We start from the raw sequence: 20,959 nt of genomic DNA, 5'->3' as shown, positions 1-20,959 counted from the left end.
AGAACTGAACACAATATTCCAAATGCAGCCTAACTAAGGTTCTATGAAGCTGCGACATTCCCTGCCAATTTTTACCCTCAATGCCTAGGCTGAGATAGGCAAGCATGCCATCTACCTTGCTGACTACCTTTTCCATCTGTGTAGCCACTTGCAGTGACCTGTGTACCTGGACACACAGATCCCACTGCCTATCAGAAATCTTTAGGGTTCTGCCATTTACTGTGTATTTTCCATCCGGATTAGAACTTCCAAAATGCATTACCTCACATGTTTCTGGAATGAACTCCATCTGCCATCTCTCTGTCCAAGTCACCATCTAATCTATATTCAGCTGTATCCTTTGACGGCCCTCATCGCTGTCCGCAATTCCACCAACCCTTGTGTCATCGGCAAACTTACTGATCAGACCAGTCATATTCTCCTCCAAATCATTTACATACATTACAAATAGCAATGGTCCCAACACTGATTCTTGAGAAACACCACGAGTCACTGCCCTCCACTCAGAAACACAGCCTTCCACTGCTACCCTCTGTCTTCTATGACTGATCCAGTTTGTTTTCTTTTTCTATCCATTTTTCAAGCTCACATCTAACCTGGTGCAACTTTACCATCTCTATCAGTCTGCCATCAGGGACCGTGTTAATGGCTTTACTGAAGTCCATGTAAACAACATCCACTGCTCTACCCTCATCGATTATCTTAGTCGCTTCCTCAAAAAACTCAACGAAGTTAGTGAGACACAACCTCCCCTTCACAAAACCATGTTGCCTCTCGCTAATACGCCCATTGATTTCCAGGTGGAAGTAAATCCTGTCTCAAAGAATCCTCTCCAAGAATTTCCCTCCCACTGACATAAGGTTCATCAGCCTGAAAATAGCTGGATTATCCTTGCCACCCTGCTTAGACAAAGGAGCAACATTGGCTATTGTCCATTCCTCTGGGACCTCCCCTGTAGCCAGGGAGGATACGAAGATTTGTCTCAAGGCCAGAGAAATTTCCTCCCTTGCCTCTCTCAGTATTCTGGGGTCTATCCCATCAGGCCTTGGGGACTTGTCTACATTAATGTTTCTCAAGGTCCCCAATCCCTCCTCCTTTTTGATCTCAAAATGAGCCAAACGATCTGTACACCCTTCCCCAGACTCATCATCTGCCAAGTCCTTCTCTTTGGAGCATACTGATGCAAAGTACTCAGTTAATACCTCGCCATATTCCTCTGGCTCCACACATAAACTCCCTTCCCTGTCCTTGTTTGGGCCAACCCCCTCCCTTGCTACCCTCTTGCTCTTTATATGCATATATGGGATTTTCCTTCATCTTGTTGGTCAATGACTTTTCATGACCCCTTTTTAGCCTTCCTGACTCATCGCTTAAATTTCGTTAATCTTTCCTTGTATTCCACACTCGCTTCATAACTTCCCAACCTCCTGGCATTAATAAATGCTTCCTTTTTCTTTTTGATTAGGCTGACAATATCTCTCGTTATCCAAGGTTCCCTAAACTTGCCGTACTTTTCCTTCATCCTTTCAGTAATGTGCTTGCCTGGAATTCCCAGCAGCTTACAATTGAAAGCCTCTCAATACCAAATGTTAATTTTCCCTCAAACATCTGTCCCAATCTACATTCTTCAGTTCCTGCCTAATAATGTTATAATTAGCCTTTCCCCAATTTAACACTTTTACTTGATAAATACAACTGTCAGTATCCATCAGTACCCTTTAGCTTACTGAGTTGTTATTTCTGTTTCTGAGCTATTCCCCTCGCGAGACATCGACCACTTGGCCAAGTTCATTCCCCAATACTAGGTCCAGTAAGGCCCCTTTCCTAGTTGGACTATCTACATTGTTTTTGAAGAAGCCATCCTGGATGCTCCTTACCATCTCCACCCCATCTGAGCCCCAAGCCCTAAGTGAATCCCAGTCAATATACAGGAAGTTAAAGTCATCCACAACAACAACCCTGTTACTTTCAGAGCTTGCCAAGTTCTGGCTACATGTCTGTTCTTCTATCTCCTGCTGGCTGTTGGGAGGGTTATAGTAAACCCCAAACATTGTGATTGCACCCTTCCTGTTCCTGAGCTTTACCCATATTCCATCACTGTATGAGCCATCTGAGGTGCTCTCCCGCAGTACAGCTGTGATATTCCCTTTTGCAATTAGTTCAACGTCCCCACGCCTTCTCAACTCCCTCAATCCCGCCTGAAACATCTTTTTCCTCGAACGTTAAGCTATCAATCCTGTCCCTCCATTAACCACATCTCTGTAATAGCAACAACATCATAGTTCTATGTACTAATCCAAGCTCCAAGTTTTTTTGCCCTACCTGTTACACTTCTTGCATTGAAATGGGTGAACTTCAGTCTACTAGACCTGCTTGGAACAGCAACTACACCCAGTCTGTTCTTTCTCTGAGCCTTACTGGCCCTATTCTCCAGTTCCCTTTCAGTCCATTCACTTTGCATTGATTCCCACACCCCTGCTAAGCTAATTTAAATCCTCCCGAGTGACACCAGCAAACCTCCCAGCCAGAATATGTGTGCCCTTCCAGTTTAGATGTAACCCGTCCTTCTTGTACAGGTCCAGCTGCCCTGGAAGAGACCTAATGGTCCAGATATCTGAAACACTCCCTCCCACACCGTCTGATTAGCCACATGTTGAGCTGTACTATCTTCCTATTTCCAGCCTCACTGGCACGTGGCACAGGGAGTATTCCCGAGATTACAACCTTGGAGGTCCTGCTTTTTAAACTTTCTACCTAACTCCCTGAACTGCTGCTGCAGGACCTCGTCACTCAGCCTACCTGTGCTGTTAGTACCAATATGTATCACAATCTCTGCCTGTTCACCCTCTCCCTTGAGAATACTTTCTACCCGTCCAGAGACATCCTGGACCCTGGCACCAGGTGGGCAACATACCATCATGGAGTCTCTTTTACATCCACAGAAATGCCTATCTGTACACCTAAGTATAAATTGCCCTATAACTACTGCTTTAGTGCTCTTTGTCCTTCCCTTCTTGGGAACAGAGCCAGCCCTGTGTGCCTGCTGCTGCTGTTACCCTCTGATAGGTCATTCCCCCCAACAATGTCCAAAACAGTATGCTTGTTACAGAGGGGATTCCTGTACTGGCTGCCAGCTCCTTCTAGCAGACACCCATCTATCTGCCTGCACCTTGGGTCAACACATCTCTAAAACTATTGTCTATGGCACTTTCTGCCATCCTTGTGCTCCGAAGTGCATCCGATTACTGCTCCAACCTTTCAATAGGGTCCGCAAGGAGCTGCAATTGGGTGCACTTCCTGCAGATGTAAGCATCACCAATCTCCCACATCTCAACAGTGCAGTACTTAACCCCACTGAATGATACTTCTATTCCCAAACCAGAAAGTTTATTTAACACTTAACCTTACTCATTGCTGCAAACATCCAATGTAGGTCTACCCTCACTCACCTTCCCAGGCTGCAAACCCCATCCCCCTCTTTGCCTTTGCTGTCACTTTACGACAGCCCCTCCACAAACCATCTTCTGGAAGAAGTGAATGCGCTGATGCAGATCTTCCCATGTTGGCAGATCAGCATTCACACTCTGCTGCCATCTTGAAGGTGACTTGTTTTCAACTTTTCAATAACCTGTGCTCATGTACATCGAGGACGCTCTGCTCCTGAAACCACTTTGTAACAGTACAGCCTATTTTATATTGTCTTTCCACCAACTGCATCGCATCACTCTGACCTATATTGGTCCTCTTCTGCCATACACTTGAACACGATACCACCTTGTCTCTGTCCTGTTGGTTTTCCGCACTGTCCTTCACACACTTTACAATCCTTCTAGGTTTGGTGTCTTCAGGCATTGAATTGGTAACATCGCCCCCTCAGAGCAACAGAAATATTGACACACACACACCAGACAGATTGAGTGAAATATTGAGAAAATCATCACAGAACAAAATAAATGTTAGCAGACACCCCTTATCCGTATAAATGTCAGTGCATTAGTTTGTATATCTGTATTTCTCTATTAGTGCCTGTGTGTCTTTGACTGTGGTCTGTGTGTGTGTGTGTGTGTGTGTGTGTGTGTATGTGTGTGTTGGGGTGGGGGCGGTGGGTCTGGCAGACTCTGCGGTGCGTAATGTGATGCAATGTTTCCCTCTGCTGGCCTTTACACCATAATGCACCAAGGGCAACTGAAGGTGAAAAGGGATTCATTCAGTCTGTGAGGGAGAGTGGGAGGGCAGCAGCTCAGAGCACAATCTAAATTGACAGCCCATCAACACAGCCATACACACAGACATACACATACAAGGCTAATGTCGGGAGGATTGCATTTGTACTAAGGTCCTGAACAATCGGAAATGCTCATGTGGAGAACTGTCTCTGCCCTCCCTGCAAGGTGGAAGTGATTTGTCTTTGGACATTATTTGTGGCTCTTGGTGTACACATTAAAGAGTATTTCCACTGCAATTGTATCCAAACAATTCTGAGTGAACCATTTTGTAAGGAGATGAATTGAATTTCATTCCATGGTCTTTAGCTTGCAATGTTTTGTAATGAACTCTTACAAATTAAAAGTGAGAAAGGATTGTAAAGTGCTAAAACATACACGACGGTGATGATAATGTGTCAAGAACAACGTCGCTAGTTATCGAATGAGACTGATTTGTGCCTCCAAGGATATTATTGAAGAAACAAAAGGTCGTATAATGTAAGAGATTCAGTGTTTGATGTTGTCTCAAAGAAAACTGCAAACTGTGTAGTGGTGTAGGGAGGCCAGCAGGGGGAGAGATTGTGTGATTGTAAACACAGCAGGAACAGACAGCGTGAACGAGTGGAGATAACAAGGTGTAGAGCTGGATGAACACAGCAGGCCAAGCAGGGAAGCTGACGTTTCGGACGTAGACCCTTCTTCAGAAATGGGGAAGGGGAAGGGGTATCTGAAATAAATAAGGAGAAGGGGGAGGCGGACAGAAGATGGATAAAGGAGGGAATAGGTGGAGAAGATACGGACCAGTCAAAGAGGCAGGGATGGAGCCAGTCAAGGTGAGTATAGGGGGAGGGGAAATTTTAAAGCTTGTGAAGCCCACATTGACACCATTGGGCTGCAGGGTTCCCAAGCGGAATATGAGTTGCTGTTCCTGCAACCTTCGGGTGGCATCATTGTGGCACTGCAGGAGGCCGAGGATAGACAAGTCATCTGAGGAACGGGAGGGGGAGTTGAAATGGTTCACGGCTGGGAGGTGCAGTTGTTTAGTGCAAACCGAGCGTAGGTGTTCTTGAAAGCAATCCCCAAGCCTCCGCTCGGTTTCTCCGATGTACAGGAGGCCACAACGGTTACAGCGGTGGAGTGGGTTTGATTCCTATTTCATTGGATTTCCTGCAAACACAAGTGGCCTCATTGCACAGGGATGCAGATAGTGATTCACACACGAATACACACAATACATATGCACAGAGATATGACACACATCAAATGCAAATACATAAACAAACGCATACACACGGACACAATGGTGTCTTTAAGACAGAGATCATATGTTTTCCATCAATAAGGGGATCATTGGTCAGTTATAGAAGGCAAGGGAATGGGGTTGAGAAAAAAAGCAGACATGATCAAATGGCATTGCAGACTTGACAAGCCGAGTAGCCTAATTCAAAATGCTGCTTGGCCTGCTGAGTTCATCCAGCTCCACATTTTGTTATTATTGTCCCTGGACTTGTCTTTCTGTGATTACAGTGGAGGTTAAATTCATTAAGTAATTCATTAAGACCGTACCCGAAACGTCAGCCTTCCTGCTCCTCTCGTGCTGCTTGGCCGGCTATGTACATCCAGCTCTACACCTTGTTATCGCAGATTGCAGCATCAGCAACTCCGACTATCTCTGAGGAAAATCTAGAATGAAACCAGTTCACTTGATGGCCATTGTCAGTACTGCCCTCTCCCTGGTGCATATATGGCGCACTCTGTCAGTGTTGAAAATGCCTTGCTCTCCTTAGTTTATTTTCTTGGCTGATAAACCGTTATATCCCTATGCAGTTGCAGAAGCCTGAAATATTAATTGGCCTGCTCTTAATAGCAGCTGTTGACAATGTAATTGCACAATTTTCTGTACCAGTCACGATAATAGCACCACTATTGCTGCTGGAATTGACTGGTGATGTTGGGAATGGGATGGCCTTGTGTTACTATTTCTAACTATAAATCCACGAACCCGGGTAATGACCCAGACCCCGATTCAAATCCTGCCACGGCAGAATGTGGAATTTGAATTGAATGAAATACCTGGAATGGTGAAACTATTAAGCCATCGTTGATCGTTGGAAAAACCCACCAGGCTCACTAACAGCCTTCAGGGAAGGAAATCTGCCATCCTCACCTGGTCTGGCCTACACGTGACTCCAGGCCAACGGCAATGTGATTACCTCTCAACTGCCTTTTGGAATGACCAAGCCAGCCACTCAGTTATATCTGTCACCACAAAGTCTCAAAGGAATGACACAGGACAGACCTATGTACCAGCAATGTCGTGATTCAAGAAAGCAGCTCACAGATACCTTCTCAAGGGCAACGAGGAAAGGGAAATAAACGCTGGCACAGCCAGTCACACCCACATCCCATTAATGAATAAGTGAAGATGACCACACTCAGGGAAGACAGACTGAGGGATCATAACTTACTTTAGACAGGGATTTCGAGGTTTACCTACATGGGCATGAGATTCACGAATATGGGAAAAGGTGAAAAATGAATGTAATTAATTTCGCATTTTATTTCCATCCACCTGATCATCAACAATCCCTTTCTCTGATTTTCTTTTCCCTCTATCTCTCTTTCTCTATTCAATTCATTCCTTCTCCCCTTCCAAACTAATATCCCTGTCACCAGCATAAATCACAGCAGTTACCAGCTGATTTCAGTTCTGATGTCTGTTCAGTGGAATTGAAGTGCGAACGCTGTTTAAATTTCATCAGAGCCTGTCAAACCTGTTCATTTTCCTCAGCACTTTGTTCCTTTTTGTTTCAGATCTCTGACATCTTTTTTTCTTTGATTTAAATGTTATTTTTTTTATTTCATGGGATGTCAGAATCACTGGCAAGAGCAGCATTTGTTAACTATTGTTAATTACCTTTAACTGTGACCATTCCACAAGGCAGTTTGGAGCCAAACACATTGTTGTGGGTCTGAATTCACACTTAATCCAGACCAGGTAAAAATGTTAGATTTCTTTACCAGAGAAGGTCAGTGAAATGAGATGGGTTTTTAGACAAAATGCTGCTGGTTTTATGGCTGCTATTAGTGAAACTCACTTTGTTTACAAATCTGATCATTAGAATTTAAGCTCTACCACCGACTGTGGAGTTATTTGAAACAGTATCTTTAGTGTAATAACCCTTGTATTTGACTTACCTGCTGAGTGACTTAACTACTCTGACATGGTGTCTCTATCATTAGTTACTTTAAAAACAAGAACAAGGGTGTGATCAAATTATTTGTAACTTGGAAGACTGGTCAGAAGACAGCTGGAACCATAAAGTCTTAATTTTACCACAGCGCAGACAATGGTTTATCCAGGCACAGCACAGAGACAGAGGGGGAGAGTGGCGATGTTATGCAGCTGCTGTTGGACAAATTTGGTGATGGAGACAACAGTAAGACATAAATTAAAAAAGGCCGTCAATGTTGTGAACAAGCCTTGTTCTCAGATGCTTGCGAAGGATGAGTCTGAAATTCATGTACAATGAAGTGAGGTTTTAATTGAAACTGAAGATAATTTTTTCCATCTTTTCCAAATACAGGTAACAGAAACAGCAATAAAGTTGTATATGCCTTATGGAAGTAATAACTGGACAGAGATAGAGAGACTTACCAGGAACACCACTTATAGCGAGAATGGGATAGTAACCAGCCTGAATTATCATCAGTACAGCTCCTATCCGAACTAGCAATAATGACCAATACACACTGAGATAGTAAAGACCCAAGGATAAACTCCTGTCCATTGTTGTAACATTCCAGTCTATTGTTCTCAGATTCTGATCCATTGTTGTAACATTCCAGTCTATTGTTGTCAGATTCTGATCCATTGATGTAACATTCCAGTCTATTGTTCTCAGATTCTGATCCATTGATGTAACATTCCAGTCTATTGTTCTCAGATTCTGATCCATTGTTGTAACATTCCAGTCTATTGTTCTCAGATTCTGATCCATTGATGTAACATTCCAGTCTATTGTTCTCAGATTCTGATCCATTGTTGTAACATTCCAGTCTATTGTTCTCAGATTCTGATCCATTGATGTAACATTCCAGTCTATTGTTCTCAGATTCTGATCTCTCCGCCCCCTCTCTCTGCAGCTGCTGATCCCTGTTAGTGCTGTCGCTGATGCTCCCACTCATACTATGGGATAACAAACTGAATGGAACCCTTTAGTAATAGAAGAGGGAAAGCCTCCTCTGACACAGCTAGAATCCATGGAGACTGACATCAATCACAGTCACTGAGCAAACATTCCAGTCAACACATTTCAATACACCTTCAGTGAACCTTCAGGTCACAATGAAAACTGGACTGGATTACATGTTAGTGATAATGGGAACTGCAGATGCTGGAGAATCCATGATAATAAAGTGTGAAGCTGGATGAACACAGCAGGCCCAGCAGCATCTCAGGAGCACAAAAGCTGCTCCTGAGATGCTGCTTGGCCTGCTGTGTTCATCCAGCTTCACACTTTATTATCTTGGATTACATGTTAACATTGTTGGCTATAATCTGAGAAACCATCGCCAATTGTTCTAACAATATCTGTGGTGAGGGAGAATGATGGACGTTTTCATTTTGCAGGCTAACTGGTTCTGCCCTGTTATCCATGTGCAATGCTGTAACCACCTGCATCTACACCCTCCCCCTCCAAAAAAATCAAAATGTTATTACTGTGCTGATTACCTTTACACAACCAATGGAAAAAGAGATCGCTGGCATAGGTGGGCTGACCTTGCAGAGAATGTGTGGATTTCTCACTGATGTAACAAAACAATGTATCTTCAACATGCAAAGTTCTTCATTGCAGTTTATGTGCTTTAAAACGTAACATTTACATTTCTTGATTCATTTCACCAGAACTATAATCAAACATGGTGTGTACAATGATGTTGTTCATTAAAGCACACCGACTGAAGAGCCAGGGACAGAATGAATGTGACATTGGTTCGGAGACAGAGAGGAATGGGGGCAGTGGCTGTAGAGACTGGACAGGACAGTGAGATCCCAATGTCGCCAGTATTTGACTCACACTTACGCTAACAGACAGAATGAAATGTCATGCAGAGCAAGAAAACAGGTTATATTTGGGAGATGGAATGCCAATGAATGATGTGAACACACCATGATAATTTTAAATGTGATGCAGGAGATGAAATATCAGGAAAACACTGTTTAATCGTGGGGTGTGCAGAATGATAAAATTGCTCATATGTGCACAGTATATTCAGAATTAGAAGCAGACAAAGATTTCAAAATGTTAGGTGTATAGGGAGATTACAGGATAATAATAGTCGGGATATCATTCACCCCCAGCTGGTGCGGAGATGATGGACTGAGTGACCACTGTAATTATTGCCGTAATTATTCTGAGATATGTATGAAAAGTTTTCAGAGCCTGAGGGGAAACACTTTCAGGAGAGGCACTAGTTGTGCCACCATGAGTAAGCCATTTCTGTTGTCTCGTGAATTGCAGCTGCCTCTAAAATTTATTTTTAATCAATATCGATTTCCTGAAATTCATGCATTTAGGAGGGTATTCGCAATTTTGTTTTGGAACTTAAATAAGGGACAGACCCTGATGTAATACAAATGTAATCAGCACAATAGCTCTAATGGAAACGGGAATGGATGATATTGCCCAAATATAGCCAAGTCAAGCATCTGGGTGCATCAAGAAACGCAAAATACTGGAGATTACGGAAATCTGAAATGGAAACAGAAATTGGTGGAGAAACACAATAGATGAGGCAACATCTGGAGACAGGTTTTGAGTTAACATTTCCAGTCTGTTATGAACCTGTTCTGAAAAAGTCACATTGCAGATGCTGCTAGACTTGATTTTTTTTTATTCCAGCATTTCTTTTCTTTGTTTTGCACTGCCACAATTGGACTGTCTGATCTGAACCAGAACAGTGAAACTGCCATTTGAGTTGACACTCAAGTATTTGTGAATGGCCATTAATTGAGGCATTTTTTCATAAAGATCCGTAAAATCGATGGCGCGTTGCATTGAGATAAATAGCCATGAAAAGTTTGAACTCAGTGGCACTGATATTGCACGATCAGTCCTCTCATTGAAAACGATGCAGACCCTTACCTCAATGTCATGATGCACTTATGATATCGTTGGGGTTACACTCATCTAGCAAAGTGTTACCTTTCTGAGACTTTAGACTAAACTGTGAAAATATAAAATATCTTGATCTTTCTAATAGGACACACTTCTCCATGGGTTTTCGTGGGCACGAGCAACGGCTAAGTTTGTTTGACATCACCAATATCTCTGGAGAAAATAACATAGAGCTGCCTTCGTGAAACACTTCTAATCCAAGTGCTGCAGAAGTAGACACAAAGTTGTTTATAAGGGGTTCAATGATTTTTTTTCAATACCTCATATAGTCAAGGAGCAGCAGTTTAATGCCTATCCAGGATGACAAGTGACTTGAATGACAACTTTCAGAGATTGATTTTCCCTTTGTTCAATCGAGGACATTACTCGTGCAGGATTCTCCCCAATTCGCATCGGGCACATTTTTGTTCGGGGTCCTTGATGCTGCAATGACAGAAGTAACATGGGCGGCATGGGAAGTTACTCTGATCTCACTTCAAATGATGTTGGAACATTGGCTGAAACAATAAAGAGCGAAAGTACAGATCACCGTGCTCACTGTCCTCATAATATTCCAAAGAAATTTTCGGTATGGACTTCGGATTCTGTCAGGAGACGTTTGTCCTATTTGTGATGAGACTATGTGCTGTCTGGAATCCACTGCTTAGGAGGGTGGCTGAGGCAGGCAACATCCCAAACTTTAGAAAGCACTTGTATCAGCACCTGGTGGTGCAACCTCAATGAGTCTTTTCTCAATTGTATGATTCCATGTGGTAGCAGCCATGAAAGGTCTGATATATTCAGACGTAGTAGCCAATGGCACTTGTTTGTCTCTTCCATCAACTGTGCTCAGAAAGTGTTTCTTTTTCAAAACCACATCGCTCATAAAGTGTCAGCACTTTCTCAGCCTAGGAAAGTCCAGCTATCTCTGAAAACATCCAGGATTTTTCAATGGTCAGTGCCAGATTATTCCAGCAGTTTATTGCCATTATTTTAATGAAACCAATAAAATGGATACAGTTTTCCCTTCATTATAATAAAGTATTTTCGCTGTTACGGTGTCATTCCTCAAAGGAAGAATCAACTCCTTCTTCTCATGTAAAAATTTTGAGAATGCATTTGTTTTCCTGCCAGTTCTTAATCCCCACTCCCCTCCAGTGCTGTTTCCATGATCTGGTTCCACGTTCGTGCCACTCGAATGTGCATTTCGAAAGAGAATGTCTCTGTTTGAGCCAAGATTGTAATGCTCACAAACAGGCCATATTGACAGGGAGTGAAAACATCAGTGACACAACTGTACTGAAACTGATTCCTCAGCACAGTTTCACAGTCCTCAGTTACTGCAGTCGTCTGTGTTGTTATTTCAAAATATGTAGGCACCATTCAAGTTTAGCTGATGAATGGCAAACAAGAATAGTCCTTCAATATTGCCGGGCTGGGATTATCTCCAACAGAAGGCAATGCAAAAGCACCCTGCTTGATATTCAATGGGATAATCAACTTCCAGTAACAAATATCCTGTATGTAACTAGTCGTCAGAAATTCACCAAATCATTGAGTCATAAAGTTGTGAAGAATGGAAACAGACCCTTCAGTTCACCTCGTCCATGCCAACTGCATATCTCAAATAAATCTTGCACCATTTGCCAGTATTTGACCCATATCCCTCTACACCCTTCCTAAACACAGACCCATCCTTTCAAATATTGTAATTGTACCAAACTCTATCACTTAACCATGCAGCTCATTACACACACACACCACCATCTGGGTGAAAAGGCTACCCCTGACGTCCCTTCTAAATCTTTTGCAGCTCACCTTAAACCCACACCATCTAATTTTGGGCTCCAATGTACCAAGTGAATATATATTTTGGGGAACTTGGTGGCAACGCGGGAAGTCAGTGCAGAGGGTAAGAGGTGCCATTTGCTTGCTTTTTTTGCCTGATAGTTCATAAGCATTTTTTTTTGAGACAGGGTGAATTGAAGCCAGAATCAGGGACCGAGAGGGTGAACCAGGTTCATTGGTTGGTGATCGCTACTGGTTTAAGAATCTATTATCGGTAGCTTTCAGATTGAAAGTAAATCGGAGAAATATTTACAGGCTACAAACTAAAAGACCAGAATGTTTTCAAATCAAATTAAGATCGAAGTAATTGAAATGGAGATGCCAGGCCAGATGATGATTTGTACCTACATGACGGGCGAGTGGTCAGGCCCCAGACTCCAGCTTACGGTTGATGAACTGGAATCTCAGTTTTGACCAATCAACAAATCATGTGGGGCAGAGTTACCAGGGAATGCTGTGCTTCAGGAGGCAGTCACACACCTTAGATTAACTAGCTGAAACTCGGTCAGTGGCCAATGACAAAGAACAGGGCAGGTGGAAGGATCCAGGATGTAGTGCAGAAGGAACCTTGGCCTTTGATCTTATCTAACAGGTTTGAGATTCTTTCTTCCTGTGTGGATGAGAGTGCAGGGTATAGGGAAGATGAGTAAACTGACTGTAGCACTGTGGTACAGGTGGGACATTCAGGAGGGGATAAAAAGTGAAATGTGGTTATAATCAGAGGTAGTATAGTTCGGGGAATGAACACTGTTCGTTGTGACCAGGATTGAGAGTCTCGAAAGTAGTGTTGCCTGCCTGGTGCCCAGGTTCAGGATATTCCATCTCGGCTACAAAGGAACTTGAAGTGGGAGGAGTAGAAATCCAGCTATCGTGGTCCACACAGGTACCATTGATATGGAAGAAAGAGGAAAGAGGATCTCCTGAGGGATTATGAGCACCGAGGTGCTGAGGTGAGAAAGCAGAACCAGAATGGTAATAATCTCTGGATTATTACCTGAGCAATTTGGCACGGTGTGAACATAATTATAGATGTACGTTGTTCAAATGGTGGCATGGCAGAAATGTGTTTGAATTCATGGGACATTGGCATCGGTATGGGGAAGGAGGGAGTCGTTCTGGTGTTATAGGCTCGACGAGAATCATATTGGGACAAGTATCCTCGCAAAATACAGAGCTAGGTCTGGGCTAGGGCGTTAAAATAAAAAGTGTGGAGTGGGTGAGCTCAGTTGCATGGAAAATTGTGGAAAAAGTTAGAAGCTGGTAAGTGCTCAGCAAAGTTTCCAGAGCAAGTAATAGGACAAAAAGTATGGAAATGGTCAGGAGTCTCACTTCAGCTGCAGCAGATAAGAAGGGTGGCTGCAAATGCCAGACTGAAGATCTTGTATTGAATTGCAGGGAGTGTATGAAACAAAGTGAATGACTTTGTGGTGCAGATTGAAATTGACAGATGCATCACTCTGGGTATCACAGAGAGGTGGTTGTTAGGGGATAAGTGTTGGGAACGAAATAACCAATGATTCATGTCCGATAGAAAGAACAGGCAAATGGACAGAGATAACAAAGTGTGGAGCTGGATGAGCACAGCAGGCCAAGCAGCATCTCAGGAGCGTAAAAGCTGACGTTTTGTGCCGAGACCCTTCTACTTCTGTGTGTTCATCCTGCTGCGTTCATCCAGATCCACACTTTGTTATCTTGGATTCTGAAGCATCTGCAGTTCCCATTATCTCCGATACAAATGGACAGAGATGCCAGGGTTGGCTTGTCGGTAAGAAATGAGGTCGCGCTGAAGGAACCACAGCTCTTGTGCTTGTTTATTAATGACTTGGAGGAAAGAGGTGCATGTGCTGTGGCTAAATTTGTAGATGACTGAAAAAATATTTAGAAAGACAAGGCATGGCACAGAAACAGAGATTTACCAGGATGTTACTTGGATCGGAATGTATTAGCTATAAGGAGGGTTTGGTGGAAATGCTGTGTCATGATAAATGTAATGAGATCAACCATGATCTCACCGAATGATGGAGGAATATTCAATGGGGCAAATGACTTTTTTTTTGTGAGTCTTCTTGTTTGACAATGCATTCATGAAGGTGTTTTTTTTTCTCTCTTGGAGAAGATGTGAAAATGAAATGTATACGAGATAATGGGAACTGCAGATGCTGGAGATTCCAAGACAACAAAATGTGAGGCTGGATGAACACAGCAGGCCAAGCAGCATCTCAGGAGGACAAAAGTGCTCCTGAGATGCTGCTTGGCCTGCTGTGTTCATCCAGCCTCACATTTTGTTGTCATGAAATGTACACACTTCCTTTTCATCTGGGAATAAATAATTGTTCTGAACGATTTCCATTGACTAATAGCAATCTGACAAGCTTCGCAATGTCAAGAGATTTTTAGCTTCTTTTTCATTGTAAAGATATTCTTTGGAATTAATTTGGCATATATTATTTGCATCTCAGGAAGTATGTTCATCACTGCATCTCAAAAAGTGCTCTGTTGTATGACAACAGCTTTTTAAAGATCACTTCAATGGTTGTGATTTTGAGTTGCCATAACACACATTAAATTACACTGTTGGCCAATCTGTCCATGATTATTTCATTATGTTATGCTTCAAACAGACAAGGAAATATTGATGATGCAATGAAGTGTTTGACTCTCAAATATAATTGCTGTTACAGTTTCCACTTGGAAGAAAGATTCACATCAAATTGACTGGCCAAGGAAATGGGACACTGACTGTGAGTACTTTGAATGTTCGAGTTATTCCGAAAATGAAAGTTATGACCTTGATGATTTCTCTTTCATGCAGACATGAAGAGACTCTTTTAAAATATCCTCTAGGTTAGTGGTTCAGGCATAAAAGTGCAAGATGTATATTTATGTATATACATGTACATGCGTCATCTGAAAAGATAATGAGTATAAATCACTTGTGACAAGGTGAGAATGAGTTATCCAGATAGTACGAACTGCCAATGTTGGTGTCTGAGATAACACATTGTGGAGCTGGAGGAACACAGCAGGGCAGGCAGCATCAGAGGCTCAAGAAAGTTGAGGTTTTGGGTCAGGACCCTTCCTGAGAAATGGAGGGTGGAAGGGAGCTCAGAAACAAATAGCGTGGAGGGGGAGGAGGTGCTGGGGAAGGTAGGTGGGATGGTAATAAGTGAGTACTATCCAGATTGGAACAGATTTTCCCCAGCGGGTATTGAGTACGAATTCCAAATCACTCTCAAAATCTTAATGACCGTTAACATTGATGTTTTTTGTCTGTGTGTTTCAGTATTTGCATGACAGTTGAATGATTCGTTGAGAATGAGGAACCTATGGACTCTCAGACACCAAGATGGAATTTAGTTCAGAGAGTGACTTCAAAATAGTTGCTTGCTTTTAAAATCTTGACCGTTTTTGCTGTCCAGTTGAATGAATTTAGCTTCATACTGCTTCAATAGGAATTAGTGTTTAATAGGAACATATTTGTGAAACTTCCAGTTCCGTAAGTTTCAGCATAAACTGGTGGAGACTTTCGGTGCTTGCAAAAAGGCTCACCTCTCCGTTCATACCGAAGGAAAATTGGAGTTTAAAATTAAGTTCACCCGCTGTCAGGGAATGAAATGTTAATGTTGACTCGAACTAATTTTTAAAAAAGTCATATATTTGTGTAACACTGAACTCAAATTAAAATTTGGATCTGCTAGTTTTACAGATGGTTGGATATTGAATTCATTTTAAATGAGGGTGAAGATCACTTTAAAACCAGCATATTTGTGAAGAAAAGAAATAGCATGTCAAATAAAATTAACTGCATGACTCTTCATAGCCCTATATGTAGAATTTCATTCTGAACTATGAGACAGTTGTGACCCCATACTACCTCAGTGCTCATGGCAAGAGTAAGACTCCCGTTTGACGTGCTGTGCACTGCACGGAATGGCGGCAACATCAGATTCATTGATGCTTGAGAATCAAAAGAATATGACGATAAGATTTCAAATCAAAATCCCATTGAACACTTCAAGGAATGTATTACAGGAAGATGGGGAAAGCATGTATGACTAATAGAAGGTGGTGGCGCAGATCACATAGACCTGTGTGCGAAAACTTATGACAAATTTCACATTGAATGGAACAGTTTAAACAGGCTGGAGGAAGCAGACATGCCAGCCCAAACTTTTTGAATTTGAGCATTCTGTTCGTAAACATCAGCAAAATTGTGGGAAACATGTTTATTCTTTCTCTTTTATTGCACAGAACCATATGATTAGACTGTTTTGATGAGGAATTTAAAGATTATGTGTCCCATCCGTTTGACTCACAGTTTGGGACCATCGGTTGGTACGATCTTCGTTCGAGAAAGAAAAGGGATGTTCCAGATACAGAAAATCGTCAAACCATTTACTACAAAGTCTGTTTCTGGTCAGTATTAATTAATGCAGTGAACATTTTTAGCTCGACATGATTGCACAATGGAGTCAATAAGAAAATTCCATCTGATATTCCACATAAATTTTAAGTGGATATTAAAGCAGCTCATTTCTTTTTCACGCTGTTTGCTGCTTTTAAGAATGGTTGTCTTATTGTCGAAATGTTTAGCTTTGACTCCATTAGCTTCTTCCATCAGCTCACATTGAAACACATGTTTCTTCAGCCAAAAATGCACGTTTACCCGGTGTAGCTTGACTAACCTTCCCCTGTGGTCGTTCCCCTGAAAAACAACGATACCATTTTGGATACTGTTCCGGGCGACGACTTAGCAGGGGTATGCAGTAGGGTGCAGGTCTCTGGCACAGAGTCTGTCCCTCTTGCACAGAAGGGAAGCGGGGATAGCAAGAGAGTGATAGTCATTGGGGACTCAATAGTTAGAGGGACTGATAGAAGATTTGCCGGGAACGAAAGAGACTCACGATTGGTGTGTTGACTACCAGGTTCCAGTGTCTGTGATGTCTCGGATTGTCTCTTTCGGGTCCTGAAGGGAGAGGGTGACCAGCCCAAGTCGTGATCCACATAGGCACCAATGGTATATGTAGAAAGAGGGATAGGGATGTCAGGCAGGATTTGAGGGAGCTCGGGTGGAAGCCGAGAGCTGGAACATCTCTGGTTTGTCACCTGTAGACGTGATAGCGAGGCAAAGAACAGGGAGAGATTTCAGCTGAACACGTGGCTGCAGGGATGGTGCAGTTGGGAGGGCTTCAGGTAGATGGACAATTGGGGCTCATTCTGGGGAAGGTGGGACCTGTACAAACAGGACGGTCTCCACTTGAACCAGAGGGGCACGAATATCCTGGGTGGGAAATTGGCTAGTGCCATTCGGGTGGATTCAAACGAGCTCAGAAGGGGGATGGGAAACTGAGGTGTAGTCCTAGTACACAGGAGGATGAGCGTAGGGAGGACATGGTCAGGACCTCACTGTCACAGGACTGTGCTGGCAGACAGTAAGCTGGATTGAAGTGTGACGACTTTAATGCCGGGAGTATCCGGATTAATGTAGGTGAGCTTGCAGCTAGGATAGGTACCTGGGACTTCGATGTTGTGGCCATTTCGGAGGCACGGATAGAGCAGAGTCAGGAATGGATGTTGCAGGTTCTCGGGTTTAGATCTTTGATTAACGTCTGGGAAGGTGGTAAAAGAGGGGGAGGTGTGGCTTTGTTGGTCAAGGACAGTACAACGGTGGCTGAAAGAACCTTTGAGGACTCGTCTACTGAGGTGGTATGGGCTGAGGTTGCCAAGGAAGGTTTGTCGACTGAGTCAGTATGGGTGGAAGTTCGGAACAGCAAGGCAGCAGTCACTTCACTGGGGGTTTTCTACAGACCCCCCAAATAGCAGTTGGGGGATCAAAGAACTCATTGGCCGGCAGATTGTTGAAAAGTGCAAACGGATCAGGGTTGTTGTTATGGGTGACTTCAACTTTCCCAACATAGATTGAAACCTCCTTAGTGCAGATGGTTTGGATGGAGCCGTTTTTGTCAGGTGTGTTCAGGACGGTTTCCTGAATCAGTATGTGGACAGGCCGACGAGGCGGGAGGCCATTTTGGATTTGGTGCTCGGCGATGAGCCAGGACAGGTGTCAGATCGCATGGTGGGAGAACACTTTGGCGACAGTGACCGCAAGAGCCTCACATTTACCATAGCCATGGAAAAGGAAAGGAGCAGTTACCAGGGGAAGACATTTCACTGGGGTCAAGGAAACTATGATGCTATCAGACAGGAGTTGGAAAGTACAGATGGGAGCAATTGTTCCACAGAAGGGGCGCGGCAGACATGTGGAGGCTGTTCAAGGAGCAGTTGTTGCGAGTGATGTATAAATTTGTTCCTCTGAGACAGGTAAGAAGGGGTAAGATTAAGGAGCCTTGGATGACGGGTACAGAGGTGCTTCTTGTCAAAAAGAAAAGGCAGCATACGTAAGGTGGAGGAAGTGAGGGTCCAGCACAGCTTTAGAGTATTCCAGGCCTGCTCGGAAGGAGCTCAAAAGATATTGCCTGTACAATTGTTACCTGTTACAACCTTTGCATCCACGCTTGCTCATTCAATGGTGTCAAGATGCCAGCAGTGCATGTACCTTCTCCATCCCCTCATGCTGTCAGCTCACACAAGACATAGTCCTTACTTAAAATCTTCTGATCAACCAAAGTTCATTGTAATGGACATTTTAGTTATCTGTCATGAAACGAAAACTGATTCTGACTGGCATGACCTGCAGTGCAAATGAATATAATCTGCGAAACGAGATTCCTTATGGGCTTGCAGCCGCTACAAATAATCGCTTTTCAAAGACGTTGCATACATACATTTTTTTCTCCTATCACCTTAGTTTTTTTTTGTTTATGCATGTTGTGTGGGTTTCCAGTCAGGCCCATAAACACAGGTTGATGCAGTCACTGTTCCAACACGGTATTGAAGGAGAATTTGTGATCTTTGGAGTTTCATTCCAGTGTCTGAAGGAGTGCACCATCAAGCCACTTCAGAGCACTACTGGCGACGAATTGTTGCAAGTTTTCAAGTGTTACCGATCGTCACATAAAATATGGCCTTTTTGTTGTTGCACTATTCATTTTAACTGCACCATATCTAGTATTTAGGCTTGGAAACTATTTCAATTTTTTTGATTTACTTATTCAAAATCATTTATGATTGTTGTCATGATATCTACAAGATGTTATTTTGATTGGACGTAGAGGATTGGATCTGTCTTAATGGAAATAATGTATGTGCTTATAAAACCCCTTCTGGGCAAAGTAGTTGCTCAGTGGTTAGAGCTGCTCATGCACTGGGGAGCCAATTGAGATTCCAGTCTTGGGTAACTATCTGTGTGGAACTGACATGTCCTCCCCGCGTCTGCGAGGGGCTTCTGCCAGGTGCCGCAGTTTCCTCCCATTGTTCAAAGATGTGCAGGTCCTTATATGTGATTTGTGAAGCATTTCTTAAATGTTTCAATCCTGCCAGCATCCAGTGCCTTGGACAAAATAACTGGAGATGAATAAAAGATACTGTGCCTTTTGACACCATTTCCTGCTGGATTTTCATCAATCCTGCTTTATATCGGTGACAACTTCCATGACCTTTTTTGATGTTATGTCTGAATTGACAGTCTAGTTCCAAATATTTGTTGTGCAGTATTTCAAGGTCTCTGTTATAGCATACCCATGAATGTCCACTTCAAAAGATACTTCCATGTCATAGAATCCCTACGGTGTGGAAACAAGCCCTTTTTGACCCAAAACGTCCACGGCCACCCTCCAAAGAGCATCTCACCCTGACTCATCCCCCGACCCTTTCCTCAGTAACCCTACATTTCCCATGACTAACACACCTAATCTACACATCCCTAAACACAATGGGCAAGTTTGGCATGGCCCATACACCGAGCCTGCACATCTTGTGGGAGGAAACCAGAGCACCCAGCAGGAACCCTTGCAGGCATGGGCAGAATATACAAACTCCGCACAGAAAATCGTCCAACGGTGGGATCGAACCTGGGTCCCTGGCGCTGTGAGTCAGCGGTGCTAACCACTGAGCCACCGTGCTGCCCTTGGAGTTAGACAGAGCTTGCTTGTTCCTGGGTGGCCTCAAACTGCCAACCTCCACTTAGTGGCAAAAGTGCTGACCAACTGCACTCATCTTCACTGGTTTTTGCTTTGTATCATTGAATTCAATCCTTCAAACTCTATGATAAATATTAAATTTCCATTGATATTTGAGGGTTGTTTTTAGTACGCAGTATTGGTTTATTATGTTTCATTGGTACATAATGAATACTGTATGTATATGCAAATGGGCAAGTTGGTAACGATGCAGTCCGCAGACCTGGAGGATAATAACACTGTCCTTCAATCGCCCACGATGCCCTCTGCAAATTGGTAGAAAACAAAAATTTCTATAAAATTCATCTCCTCCCGTCAGTCGATCAAAATTAATTCAGGATTTTGTACAGGCCAATAACCGTAAGATTACACGAGCCTAAACAAAACTACTGGCTCATATTAGTTCCGTAAAGTGAAAGGGCAACAATAGAGGCAGTAGGAACTGCAGATGCTGGAGAATCTGAGATAAGAAGGTGTAAAGCTGGATGAACACAGCAGGTCAAGCAGTATCATCCAGCTTTACACCTTGTTATCTCAGATTCTCCAGCGCCAATTTTCTGAAGTAGGGTCTCGTCCCGAAACATCAGCTTTCTTGCTCCTCTGATGCTGCTTGGCCTGCTGCGTTCATCCAGCTCTCCACCTTGGGCAACAATAGAGTATGTTTTAA

The 20,959-nt window shown here is 43.1% G+C and overlaps 1 protein-coding gene across 3 annotated transcripts in view; it reads left to right on the top strand.

The window, feature by feature from the left end:
* LOC132208758 (complement C5-like) overlaps positions 1 to 20,959 on the top strand; it is a 47,579-nt gene that overhangs the window by 16,291 nt on the left and 10,329 nt on the right. For 2 of the 3 annotated variants that reach the window (XR_009444898.1, XR_009444897.1), the window contains 2 exons: positions 14,896 to 14,955; positions 16,466 to 16,728. Coding sequence is in view for 1 of the 3 variants with exons in the window: in XM_059644132.1 (XP_059500115.1) it covers positions 5,024 to 5,038; positions 14,896 to 14,955 (75 nt within the window). In the remaining 2 variants the exon portion in view is untranslated. Of the gene's footprint in view, positions 1 to 5,001; positions 5,039 to 14,895; positions 14,956 to 16,465; positions 16,729 to 20,959 lie in introns of those variants that run through there. The other variant, XM_059644132.1, reaches the window with a different exon arrangement.

This window comes from Stegostoma tigrinum, unplaced genomic scaffold (genome assembly GCF_030684315.1).
Source record: "Stegostoma tigrinum isolate sSteTig4 unplaced genomic scaffold, sSteTig4.hap1 scaffold_53, whole genome shotgun sequence".
NCBI lineage: Eukaryota > Metazoa > Chordata > Chondrichthyes > Orectolobiformes > Stegostomatidae > Stegostoma > Stegostoma tigrinum.
This window is presented reverse-complemented; position numbering and strand designations above follow the sequence as displayed.